At 42.6% G+C, this 12,726-nt stretch overlaps 1 protein-coding gene across 1 annotated transcript in view; it reads left to right on the plus strand.

The window, feature by feature from the left end:
• Window positions 1-11,570, plus strand: part of SORCS1 (sortilin related VPS10 domain containing receptor 1) — a gene marked incomplete at both ends in the record, with an annotated part of 310,932 nt that extends 299,362 nt beyond the window's left edge. The window contains 5 exons of the mRNA XM_082309176.1: window positions 3,009-3,108; window positions 8,272-8,377; window positions 8,552-8,712; window positions 10,059-10,177; window positions 11,514-11,570. Coding sequence (XP_082165302.1) covers window positions 3,009-3,108; window positions 8,272-8,377; window positions 8,552-8,712; window positions 10,059-10,177; window positions 11,514-11,570 — 543 coding nt within the window. The remainder of the gene's footprint in view (window positions 1-3,008; window positions 3,109-8,271; window positions 8,378-8,551; window positions 8,713-10,058; window positions 10,178-11,513) is intronic.
• Between the last annotated feature and the right edge of the window lie 1,156 nt (window positions 11,571-12,726).

The raw sequence follows: 12,726 nt of genomic DNA on the forward strand, positions 1-12,726 counted from the left end.
CCTGAGGAAGGCAGATGTCTGATTCTCACAAGAACTTCTGGCACTTTTGAAGGTCTCAGGCTGTTATTCATTTTTTGACTTGTTCAGGTTCCATAAAGACCCAGGCAAAAAAGCTGCACCCAAAAAGCCAGTGGGAGAGCATATAATTAACTGAGCCAAGGAAATATGCTGTATACTCTGAGCAGCATGAACAGTTGCTGCCTGTTTCGATGCTGTGCATATAGTCCTGGAACAGCGATGACTACTTCAAGCTTCTGCTGAGATACTGGTGGTTTGAGGCACAAAGTATTTTTTTCTGAGTTGCATCTGGACGAGATGTAGTACAATGAGGTCCTCATTCATGATCAGATAACAATGCAATACAATAATAATAAACTTCAGTTGTGACTGTTCCTCTCTCCCTTTCTTCATTTTTCTTACTACTTCACTCTTACTGCCTCTCCCCTTCCTATTATTCCTTTTCATTGGCTTGCCAGACAAGAGTATTTGTTGAGCTTTCTCTGACACACTCAACTTTCCTGCTGGGAGGCTGCCATGGCACCTCTCAGCTGTAATGTCCCTGCCGGTGCTGTTGTTTTGCCCTCTTCACTCTGCGCTGCAGGAGTCCTCAGGCAGGCCAGGTGAGATCTCAGTGTTCCTTCATGTCAGTGGAGCCAAAGTCTCTGGTCCCTTCTCATGCTGACTTTCTCAAGGTTCTCCTATTCTTCCATTTCTTGCCCGAATCCTTGATGAAACCATTCTCCTGTACTAGATAGCAAGAATTTCTAGCTGCATTCTCAGTTTTACATCACATTAAGTTTCTTTTGGTATAGAAGGCATCGTGTATGGTTTTTACCTCTACTGTTTCCCTGACCATTTTGTGCAGCTGTCACAACGTGTTGAAGAGGAATGACACAAAGTGATTGGCTCTTTTCTTCAGTTTACTGTCTTGTGGTTGCTTTTTTTCATAGGCTCAGCTGCCCCAGGAGCATCAGAATCTCAGAGCACAAAGGAAGATAATTACTGCAGGAGTATGGACGAGAGTCGTTAGGTCTTATTTGGGACTGGAAATGGCCAGGATTATATTTTTCCCATTATTGCCATGAGCCATTAATGTCCCTGGTTTACAGCATATCGATCTGCATCTGTTGCTCCACTTTTAGAGGTGGAGCACTCTTTATAGTCGTCAATCTTGGTTATTAATATGCTCAAATTCTTAAAGAGGGGTATAATTTGCTTCCCAGGCTTTCTTCATGTACTGCACATCTTTGTGTCACCATCCCTGCTGCTCTGAGCTCAGCAGATGGCTCTTTGTAAGCAGGTGGTATTTTTTCTTGCTATTGGAAGAAATATATTTACTGCTCATTCTGGCACCCATGAAAAAATTGTAAACTTTAAAGAGATATATTAAAAAATATAAATAAAATGCCTGTAAGAGTTATTGCCAAATTGATATTGGACCAAAGGCACCTATTCAAGTGATCAGCAGCCAGAAATGAAGTGTACAAGCCAAGAGTATTGAAAGAGCCATTAAGAATGTTAAAAAAATAAAAAAGGCAGATAAATCTCATACTGTGATGAATGATAGCCAAGGAACATCTAATCATATCTGGGTAGCATTTACTGAAATAACTCAACCAGACAAAAATGAAGAACATGAAAAAGATGGTGTAAAAATTATTGGAATGTTCTTTTTTCTAACAATTTTTCATTAATCTTCAAGAAGGAATAAGGATTTATTTAAAACAAATTAAATTAAGTGGTGAGCACTAGAATACGATTTCTCTTGATCTTGGTATGGCTATAAAAACACAATGTTCTCTGCAACTGCATATTAAGAGTTGTGGGGTGGGGGTGTTATTTTTCAGTTTCCCAACCACCTCTCCCTAATAAACATACATGAAACATCTAGCAAATGAACATACAAAAGACACAACAAACTATCAACACTATGTCTATAGGCTTCTATTCCTTGATTAATCTATCTGGATTTTTGCTTTTAATGGCAACATGCCTGGAACTTCTTGGATATAATTAAGAGTGATATGGAGAAAGTAGCTCTGTACATATTGTGACAAACTGACTTAAAAAAAGGAATGTTTACCAACAGATTGGACCAAAGCTTGGCTTCTTCACTGTACAAATACAGATTTCATGGGGTCTTATCTCAGCAAATGCTCATCTTTTCTGTTGTGTCCTTTAAGGAGGAATAGCCTGCTTCATTTCTGCTAGAGCTCTATTGTTGTCATCAGAGTTATGGCAAGATAATCTAGTGATCTAAAAGCTCTGCGGAATGTCTCTCCCATGAAAGAGAGAATATAAGAGCATGTTCTCTCTGTGTGTAACCCATAACAATAGATGGAACTTGCATTTTGTTTAAGCCACACTGTAGTCAGTAAACACTTTCAGATTCGAGCTGGCTCTCGTATGTACTTAAGGGTCAGGGAGCAGCTGGCTTGAAACTCAGAGCTACATGAAATGAAATTTGGTTTTAGGACTTGAAATTTCAGTGCAACCTGGGGTAAGGACTTAAAATATTCATTTTGATTCAGGTATATCACGTGTTATGAGCATGCTCTAAGATCAGAGAGCTGGCCACTCAATGAGCAAGATGTTATTTGTTATGAGTGAATGAGTGTTAACAATTGAAATGCTTCTCTTTGCTTGAGTAGTAAACAGAGTTCACTGATGTGCTGTTGCTAGCTGGTACTGCAGACATGTGGGTGTAAAGTTCCTTTGGGGCTCAATTCCCTTTTGCTGCTGGGCTGCTCCTAGAGAGGTGTGACAGGGCAACTTGTTGATATCAGCCATTGCTAACCATACACAAGCCACTCTGGACATAGTACTGGCAGAAGTGTTCAGCTGCCACAGACCCTCTGTTTATAAGGTGATAGGAGATTGTATTCAGAAGGTCTGGGGCCTCTGCAAAATCGTTGCTTCGCACACAGCTCCATTTCCTACCCACCTATTGGCAATCAAAACCAATGATCAAGAAACAAATGCATTTCTTATTTTCTCCTTTTTTCCAGATTTCAGAAACACTGATCCAGAAACTGAACCAAAACCTGATCCATTTTGAACTGAAGCCAGGGGTTCGAATCCTTGTCCATGCTGCCCATTTAACAGCAGGTCAGTATCCTCTTTCTGTGCACACTGTCGTTGCTCTGTAGCACAGCAGGCAGTGTATTCCTTGATGGTAGTAGTGTGCTATCAGCTGTATTTTAAACGCTTCTTATTTTTATGTCACAATAACAACTCAGTGTATAGGCAGACATTAAAATGCTTGCTCCACCTCCCGTTTCTTTATCATGACAAAAAGATATAGTGGCATTTGCATTTACAGCTTATCCTTTTGTTTACTTATGTGCAAGAATTTGCTGTTGTTGGTGGAAATGCAGTATAACTAGCAGTAGAAATGTATACTTCTTGGCTGTCTTTGAAATATTCAACAGCTAAGCAGCACCATGGTGTATTCAGCCTGGATCACACAGTGCAAAGGTTACCAGCTAGCGTTGGATATATTCAGATATTCTAGAGTCAACGAACATTCAAAGCAACTGAGCACAGTTCAGAAGTTTTTCGGCTGTCTGAAAGACTAGAATCAATTTACATATGCACACACACAAGATTAGGCAGTCTGGACTTTAACTAATCCTATCTCAAAATGAACCATCTCCAAAGTCCTGATACTTAATTATATGCATCTCTGTGTATTCTGCATGCTAAACCCTCATTTCACAGCATAGGCCCTATTTAACTGTTACAAGACATGGGATGGACAAATCCATGCTCAGGATTCTTAGGAATTCCTTTTCTCCAGAAGCTGCTGATAAGTCTGATCAGTTGATATCAGCTTCTTTTGCTAGCTTGCAAACAAAAAGCCTCAGTTCACTTTTACCAGCTTTTTATGGTACAAACAGGTTTGCCCAAGCTGCTGTCGGTCCATGCGTTGCCTTGTCCATAAAGGGAAGGAGAAAGAGACTGTTAAGAAAGGGTATAATGTGAATGCATTTAAATGTCCCCAGAAGAAAGCCTTAGTGTTGCAATATTTCATTTTTCCTAAGCAGAACTTGCTAATATCTGCCCTGGGAATTTTGCTGCATGTTTCTACTTTCCATTAGCTGTGGAACAGATGATCAGATGCTTACTTTTAGACATGTTAGAAACAAAAGCATAAAAAAGCAGAGATGCAGCACAGCTCATTAATCTCTACAGAAAAAAAAAAAAAAAAAAACAAACAACAGCTTAAGAATTCAGTTTGACTTTTTTTTCTTCTGTAGATTGTAAAAACAAAGTAATAGACATATGACACAGAAGAATTACATGACTTTACATTTAAGATTTAAATTAATATACATTTTACATAATAATTGTTATAATGGAAGCAATCCTTGGCTTGAATTTTCATCAGTGACCAGTGATACTGCATCAGAAGTACTTTCAGAAAATGCTTAGTGCCCATGTCAGAAAAGAAGGCTATCTGAAAGCATCTTAATGTGAGCTTCAAATGTGGAGTTACCTGCAATTGCTCATAATTTTTGAAATTTGTTTCTGTGCATTTACTCTGCCAATGCACATGGCTGTTTTCTGTTTTGGTCAGTGTTCGTTAAAGTCAAGATCAAATCCCAAATGAAAGTTTAAAAATGACTCCTCTGGCCCTGAATATTCTGTAGGCCTTTTCTAATAAATTATAGTTAGAATCACATTAGATATTCCTGGGAAAGGCTCATCTTTACCTCTTGCTACTGAAGGAACATTCCTGACTTTATGTAGTGGAAACAGATGGCACTTAAAACCATACCTCCAGCCCTGCTTTTAATGAAAGATGAACCTGAATCCAAGTTTTGTGATATATGTAGGAGCCACCTGCAGCTTCTTGGAGAGGAATTCTGGACATGAGGGAGTGCACAGGGTCACCCGCTGCTGCATCCATGCTCAGGGCTGGCTAAAAGCTGGGTAGCTCCAGTCCCAAAGCCAGATAGTTAGTGGACGTACTGTAGCGCTTTTCTGGGGTACCAAACCTTGCCTGCTGCCCTGTGTGAACCAAAAGGCAGGGTCTATCAGTGTGACGTACTGCCATGCTAAATAACGGTATGGCCCTGGGGCACATGCTGGACTGTTTCTTGCTAGCTCAGGCTGAAGCAGAGGGTGCTTGGCTCAGATATGCTGTGTAGATACATGATCTTTATGCTCACCGAAAACGCACATTTTTATTTGTATTTATGCACACACCAGGAATGAGTACTTTGTGTCCATAATAGATGCAAACACTCATTTGTCCTGCAAGGTAGGCTTTGTTGTACTTGCCTTTGAAGCCGCTGGTGAGATGTGAGTGACTGCTATAACTGGCTTCACAATGTCCTATAGGAACACTACAGGATTTTTGTCTCTTGCAGAAATATGATTCAGTAAGAATGCAAAATGAGTCTGCACTGCCAAACTGGATATCAAAAAGCCCAGAGAGCAGCCACTGTGAGGTCTTTGAGGGAATATTGCTCCTTATCAAGCTGTAGAGATCATGACTCAGATCCATGTCTAAATAAAAGGCCCAATTTCATGACATCAAAACTTGGGAATAGTTTAGAATTTGACAAAATGCCAAAAGAGAGATTTACTTTGCTGCTGAAAACTGTTGTTTTGGTTGTCAAGGAAGAAGGAGAAGGAGAATTGCCCTTTCGAAATCTAAGCTTTTATAAAAAATTAAATACAGTAAAGCAGGGAAACCTGGAATGCAAGCCAGCACCAGAAGCAGTGTCTAGAAAACACAATCCAGGAGGATGCACTTGGCCCAGAGGTGCTGCTCTGGCCTGTGATATCCCTTCTTACCCAGCCTTTTCACTATGACTCTGTGTTGGACTCCAGGCAGCTATAGGCTGTGGTTGACTGAACCACAAAGCTCAGCATGTGTTCATGTAAGTGCACATGTATGTATACGTATGCCTACATTTATGTTCCCATGCCTCAGTGCACATGTGTGTTCCTCCCTGTGTGTGTGCCTGGTCATGCACAGCAGAAATTACTGCAGCAGAGGAGCTGCAGGGAACGGAAGTTCAGGTATCTAAACTAGCTTGGTATGGATATTCAAACAGAACCTGTAGAAATGAGTCTCTGTGCGTGTGTATGTTGTATGTGAGCATGTGCATTCCCTGGAGCACAGAAGAATGACAAGCATTGGGCTCAGCACATTTCACACCTCTGTCTTCTTTGTTCAGGCCATGCTGGAGGAAGGATTAATTTATGGCAATTATGGACAACAGATTGCAATCCATTCATCATGTTCATGCCTTCTTCTCATGAAAGAAAAAAGAAAATAATAGAATCATAGAATGGTTTAGGTTGGTAAAGACCTTTAAGATCATTGAGTCCAACTGTTAGACTAGCACTGCCAAGTCCACCAATAAACCATGTCCTCAAGCACCACATCTACCCATCTTTTAAATACCTCCAGGGATGGAGATTCAACTGCTTCTCTGGGCAGCCTGCTCCAATGCCTGACTACCCTTTCGGGGAAGAAGTTTTTCCTAATATCCAACCTAAACCTCCCCTGGTGCAACTTGAGGCCATCTCCTCTTGTCCTATCACTTGTTACTTGGGAGAAGAGACCGACCCCACCTCACTACAACCTCCTTTCAAACAGTTGTAGAGGGCGGTAAGGTCTCTCCCGAGTCTCCTTTTCTCCAGGCTAAACTAATGCCCCCAGCCTAACAGACAACAACCTCAACTCTAAGGCAGAGTAAAATATGCCAATATCCCTCGCAAAGCAGTTAAATAGCTGTTTATTACCAGACTGTCTGTGCAGCATTATAACAAGAACGTTGAGAGATGCTGAGCCTGAATCGGTCAGAGAGCCACTTCGTCATCCCACAGAACTGCAGAGACCCACAAAATACAGATGCAAAGGGGACAGAGTGGAGATGTGTGAGGAATTCATAATAACAGATCATTTCATCCCCATGCCTCACCTTCCTGAGGATAGCCTGCTTGATGTGGGAAGGAGAAGTTTTTTCACTTCTCTTTGTAAATTTTGGCTTTATCAGGCTGGGTGTGACAGCTGAAAACATGTGTGCATGTGATGTGTGTGCCTGAGTAAGTATTTGCTTGCGTGTGCATGTCTTCTTGTGTCTTCTGGCTCTGGTTTAGGATGGGTCTGTTCAGTGCATGTGAAGAGGGGCAAGAGAAAGAGGATGTGTATGACAGCAGTTCAAGTTAACTTTCACTGCCTTGCAGAGGAAGGCATTACCTACACCTTGTTCTGTGTGTAATGCCGGATAGAGACAGTCAGTGCGGATGTAACTGCTGTGTGTGTTAGCTCTGTGTAATGGCACAGCTACAGCTGCATGTCTGTCTACAGTATGTTTTATTCGTGTCTGCATGAACAACTGAGACTACTGTACCTATGTGCGTCCCTTTTTGGATGATAGATGCCTTTCTGTTTGTGTGTGTGTATATGAGTGATGGAAACTGTTTAATACAGTTTACTTTGTATTTCTGGGAAAGCCATGCTTCTGGCTGTTTTGTGTGGCCTTATTTTGCAAGGGGCTATGTAAGGTGGTGAGCAAAACTCTGAGGAAAAGCACAGAGAGTTTTTGTTTGATTAGGGTTGGTTTTGGTGTTTTTTTCCTTGAACATGTGCACTCTCTTGCATTGAAGACTTGTGGGAAAGAGAGAAGGGCACTAGGGGAAAGAGAGTAGAACATGTTCAGAAGACTAGGAAAGGGATAAAGGAAGAAACTGAAGATGTCAGAGGTGTGAGAAGGCTTGCCATGATAAGGCATGGATGCTGAGGAGGTGTCTGTGAAGGGCACTGCACTTCTAGTGGGGAAGGAACAGGACTGAGCAGAGAACAATACATTTGGTGAGCATCGTTGCTTCAGTAAAATTGAGGAGCCAGTTGCTCATTATTCGCTATGCATTGGGAGCTACCCAAGCTAGCTCTAAGCAAAATAGAAAGTCAACATGACAAGTTAACCCGTGGGTAGCTCCAAGGTCATCCAGAAAATGCCAGTTTTGTTACCCAAGTGACCTCATTTGCAACTGCCTTAAGTAATTGTCTGCAATATGAGCGAGTATGTTTCAGGCAGTCCTCTAATAGACGAGAGAGGCCTCTAAGGAGAAAGCTATGGGACTTCACATCAAGGGGTAGGTTGAGCACCATAAGTGGTCTGAACCCAGGTGGATTAGAAAGGAAGAGTAGCCCTGGAGGGAATAAGGGAAGAATGAACTATGTTCCTGGAGGGCACAACTTTCACTCCAGGCTGGCGGTGGCTCTAACCTTCTTCCCCTCTCTTGCAGCTCCCCTGGTGGACCTCACTCCCAGTCACAGTGGTTCAGCTATGCTGATGCTTCTCTCTGTCGTTTTTGTGGGACTAGCTGTGTTTGTAATCTACAAGTTCAAGAGGTATGACTCTCCCTGAGCCATTTCCTTCTCCCCATTGCTGCCTTTCACTGAGGTGTTTTGGTTTTGTTTTGCTGGGTTTTCTTTTTCGCAGTTATTTGCTTCTTGGTTTGTAAAAGCTGATACTACATCATCTGCCAGAGTACCCCACAATGATGATTTCTGTTAATATTTTAGGAAGATTCCTGGCCTTAATATATATGCACAGATGCAGAATGAAAAAGATCAAGAGATGGTCAGTCCAGTCAGTCAGAGGGAAAGCATCCCTAATGTCCCTCAAAGTGAGCTGATGAGCCCTGAGCAACTAGTAGATGAGAAGTTGGAAGTCCAGCCCATAGGTAAATAACTTGCAGCATCCCGCAGCTGGTCAGACTCTGACTTATAATTGGCTAACCCTTTTCTCAGCCTTCCTGCTTCCCATATTCCTGCACACTCCTCCTCCCATCCTCTTCTGTTGCAGCATTAGTTTTGCTACAGGAAACCTTGCTAACTCTTCCCTCTTCCTCACTGCCATGTGATGAAAGGAGGGGAACAACTTTAGGCTTTTTCTCTCTCCTAGTTGCTCTATGTAGATCCCCTCCCCTTCTCAAAAATCCTGCTGGCACTTAACTTGCGCTATAAGGCAATTTGATTTATTTTGCTGGGCCTGATATAGTTGAGGGGCTAAACCCCACATCCAGGAGATCTTCAGCCACCCTCACCTGGAACATGGAGGTGAGCAGGTGATTCGGTAAGTCAAATCTAAAAGCTAAATATTTGTTCATGTTTTAACTGCTGTGGCCTTTGTGCTGTGCCAGACCTTGGTGCCAACAGCAATGCTAGCCTGGCTCATTCCCAGGAAATCGAGCAAGACCTGGGATCTCAGCATTGGACAGCTGTGTTTGCCCTCAGGCTGATTTCTCCCACAGGCTTCTTGTGGTTGAAAATTTGCAAAGCAGGCTTTCATAGGACCTAAAGTGAATAGACTTGAAGTGGGCATACTGGGATCAGTCACACATATAAGCTCATGCTTATATGTTTTCTGTTACCCTGACTACAGTAAAAGTGTTGGGATGGAGCAGGGAGGTTTCAGCCTGGGGACATGTTCTGCTAAAGCCAGCATTGCTCAGTCATTGCTTGGGCATTGCTCAGCTTCACTTGTGAGGTGACAATTCTGCAGGCCCAGACCAGAGGTGCGGTACAGGACCCCTGCAAATAAGGACGTGGACCTATTTTAGAGGAATTAAAGTTTATAGCTGTTTTGACTTAGACAGGAGTGAAGCATAGTCATAACTGAGATCTCTTATTTGCACAATTTCATCAGCTTAACCAAACCTTAGATCCCACCTGAGGATGTCACTAAAATATATGGGAGTGTTTGCTAAAGCAGGCTTGGAGTCATAGCTACTGCAGAGAGGGAGCAAGGGGAAGGGCAATTAAAGGAGGGAATGTGATGTGCTAAGATTGTGGCCTGTGAAACAACCTGGGAGGAAAAAGAAGAAAGTCTCTTGATGAAACTGATGTCTAAGCTGGAAGCCCCACTGCAATCAATACTGATCTCTCCTCCACTGTTCACTAAGGAGAGATCTGGTAGCTATTAAAAGCTTTTAAGCAGCTATTCACCCTCAGACCTGGACATCCCTGCTTAGCAGAACACAGGATGGAGTGAGGGGACCAACCTTCCCGTGTGGTGTTCCCCATACAGAGCAACCCCAGGCCACAGTCCAGAACCCAAGGAAAGGAAATGCAACCAAGGTAGTCTGGACAGAGGACTTCCAAAAGGCTTGTGGATCACCAAGAGGTTTCAAGCCAAGACCCGGAGCGGTGGGTCCTAAACTTTAACAATTCTTTTTTTTTGTTTTTGTTTTTTTGTTTTTTTTTTCTTTTTCCCCCAGAAGCCTCCAAGGCAAAACTGATGTAAGATGCTAAGGGAGAAACACCCAATTTCAGCTCAGGAGCTCTCTTTCTGGAGTTAGATGGGCTTTGAGCTTCCCCTTTCTAAAAGAATGTAATGACCATGGTTCATATTGTTCTAGGGGTAGGGAAACACATGTTTTCACAGGTCACTCAGACAAGCAGCAAGAGTTAGTCACCTGCTAACTATTCAAGGCACCTTCAAAACTGCTTTTGCTGGTGTTGGAAACTAAACCCTTGAAGCCTCTAGGATAAGAGTAGTCAAAAGACAATTTTTGGGGTAGGTTTTCATTTGGTGCAACTATAGCATTTCTGACTTTCTACAATAGCCAGCATTTTGTGTGTTACTCGGCTGTGCTACTGGACACTGTATTGAACCAGAAATTGGCCTTTTATAACTCCTTGGTCTGCACCTGTAACTGCACTAGCAAGCACAAAAGGTAAATGTGTGGGATACATAGACTCAATTCTCTATCAAAAGGAATCAGTCCAACAAACTTCCTAAGAGTGTTTTTCCATCCTGTCAGTAAGATGAATGAGGAAACTGAATGAGAACTCATTGACAAAATGAAAAGGTCTGGACCTAGTGTGAACAGAATAGGAAGTGCAAAGGCTCTTCACTCTCCTATACAACAACCTCATCTGTTTCTGGAAATCAGCAATTTCTTTTTTTAATAAGTTTTCTTTCTTTTGAGAAAACAAAGCAAGACTGTAATTGGGTGTTTCTCTTTTGTATGCTTGTTCAGAAGCCAGTTTTTTTCAACCCCTTTGACTAACTAACATTCAGGCATCCTTCCTTGGAGGAATCTGAATTAATGTCCCTGGATCATTTAATTTTCTCTCCAAACTCTGGCAGCAAAAAAACACAGTTCCTGTTTTCTGGATGTGAGTGGTTTAGGCTCTTCTTTTACAAATGCAAAGCTTAAGGTTATTTATGAAATCTCTAACACCTTATAATTGCAAATGAGTTACACATTTCCTCTGAGGACCTCAACCCCTCCTTCCCTCCACCCCTCTGCTCTGGCCTTTCCCTCTTCTGTTCAACATGGGTGAATCATCTTCATTAGCAAAAGAACAGGACATCACCTTCAGTGTTTTGAATGACAAGAAAATATTTCTGGGAAGAACGTTTTAAGTCTGGAACAGTTGAATCCCAAAGGCCAGCAAAGTGACACCTTCAAACATCTTCCTTGGCTAAACGCACTTGTTATTTACTGACTCTTATTTTGTTCTTTCTTTGCCACAGGAAGTATTTCCACAGCTGCTGAACCCCAGAGCACAAAAGAAATCCCTACCTATGTAAATGGTTGAATTGAGGACACCGATACATATCTATATCTAAAAAAAGAGGAGAGCTCACTGCATTTGGACTTTTTAATTCTTCAGATGACAAAGGGTTTTTAGCTTTAAGCCTGTGCATGTGGACATTATACTGAGACCATAGTGGAACTGCATTGTACAGGTGTTCAATTTTAGTGGGGGGTGGGGGGAGAGGAACTGGTACCACTATTGACTCCTGCGGCCCTTCCCCTCACTCCTCCACTATCTTTTTTTTCTGATCTGTCTCTAATTTGTAGAAAATTCATAATGATATAGGCCAAGAATATGCATGGGGGTCTCTTCTTTAGGGAGAGGGGTGGGCTGGGATGTGGGGGGAGAAGGGCTGGGAGAGGTGGGAGGGGGTGTTTAGGGTTCTTGGCTTTAGATTTAACTGCTCTTTTAGCACTTTGGGCTGTGGGAGGGCTAGCCGCCCCAGCAGACTTTCATAGGACACACAGAAAATCACATTGGAGTTTAGAGGCACTGAAAATATTCTTGGTCAGTCTGGTTTATGTCTTTCTTTGGACTCTGTCCTTTGTTCCTCTAGCTGCAGCTGCTGCCTGTGCCCCAAGGCTGCGAGGATGCTGCGTGCGAGTGTGGGCAATCCTAACCGCAAGGCCAGGCTCTTTCTTAAACAGCTTTTTTAGCCTACTCACACCAAGGCATCCCACTGATAGCACTGTTGAAAGATAACTTTTTGCCTCCTAACCTTGAATGGAACAGAACTAGCATGCATTACAGGCAGGGAGATCTGTCCATACTGCACTTGTAGGAGGTTATTGCCAGCATGAACTTACACTGTACTTTGTACCAGCCTTACAACTTCAATTTTAACTAAGAGAAAGCCCTAGTAACACCCTCAGCTGCATTTAGTGCTCATGTTTGGATTTGTCTGGGGAAGTCACAGGAGATCTCTGGCTTTTGGGAGTCACCCTAAGGCATGTCAATTTTTTGAAAGACACCTTGTCCATAGAATGGGGAGCAGGGAAGGGTCTATGCACAGTTTCCTATGGCCTTCTTGGCAGCCCGCCTTGGTTGCAGATCTGCAAACTCCTACCACTCTGGGCAGAGGAGGGAGAATAAAGGAGGATTTGGCCTGAGATTGTTGCCCTGCATTTTGAGCCCCAGCACCACAGGAC

The sequence above is a fragment of the Platalea leucorodia genome, assembly GCF_965183815.1.
Source record: "Platalea leucorodia genome assembly, chromosome: 4".
In the NCBI taxonomy this organism is placed as follows: Eukaryota; Metazoa; Chordata; class Aves; order Pelecaniformes; family Threskiornithidae; genus Platalea; species Platalea leucorodia.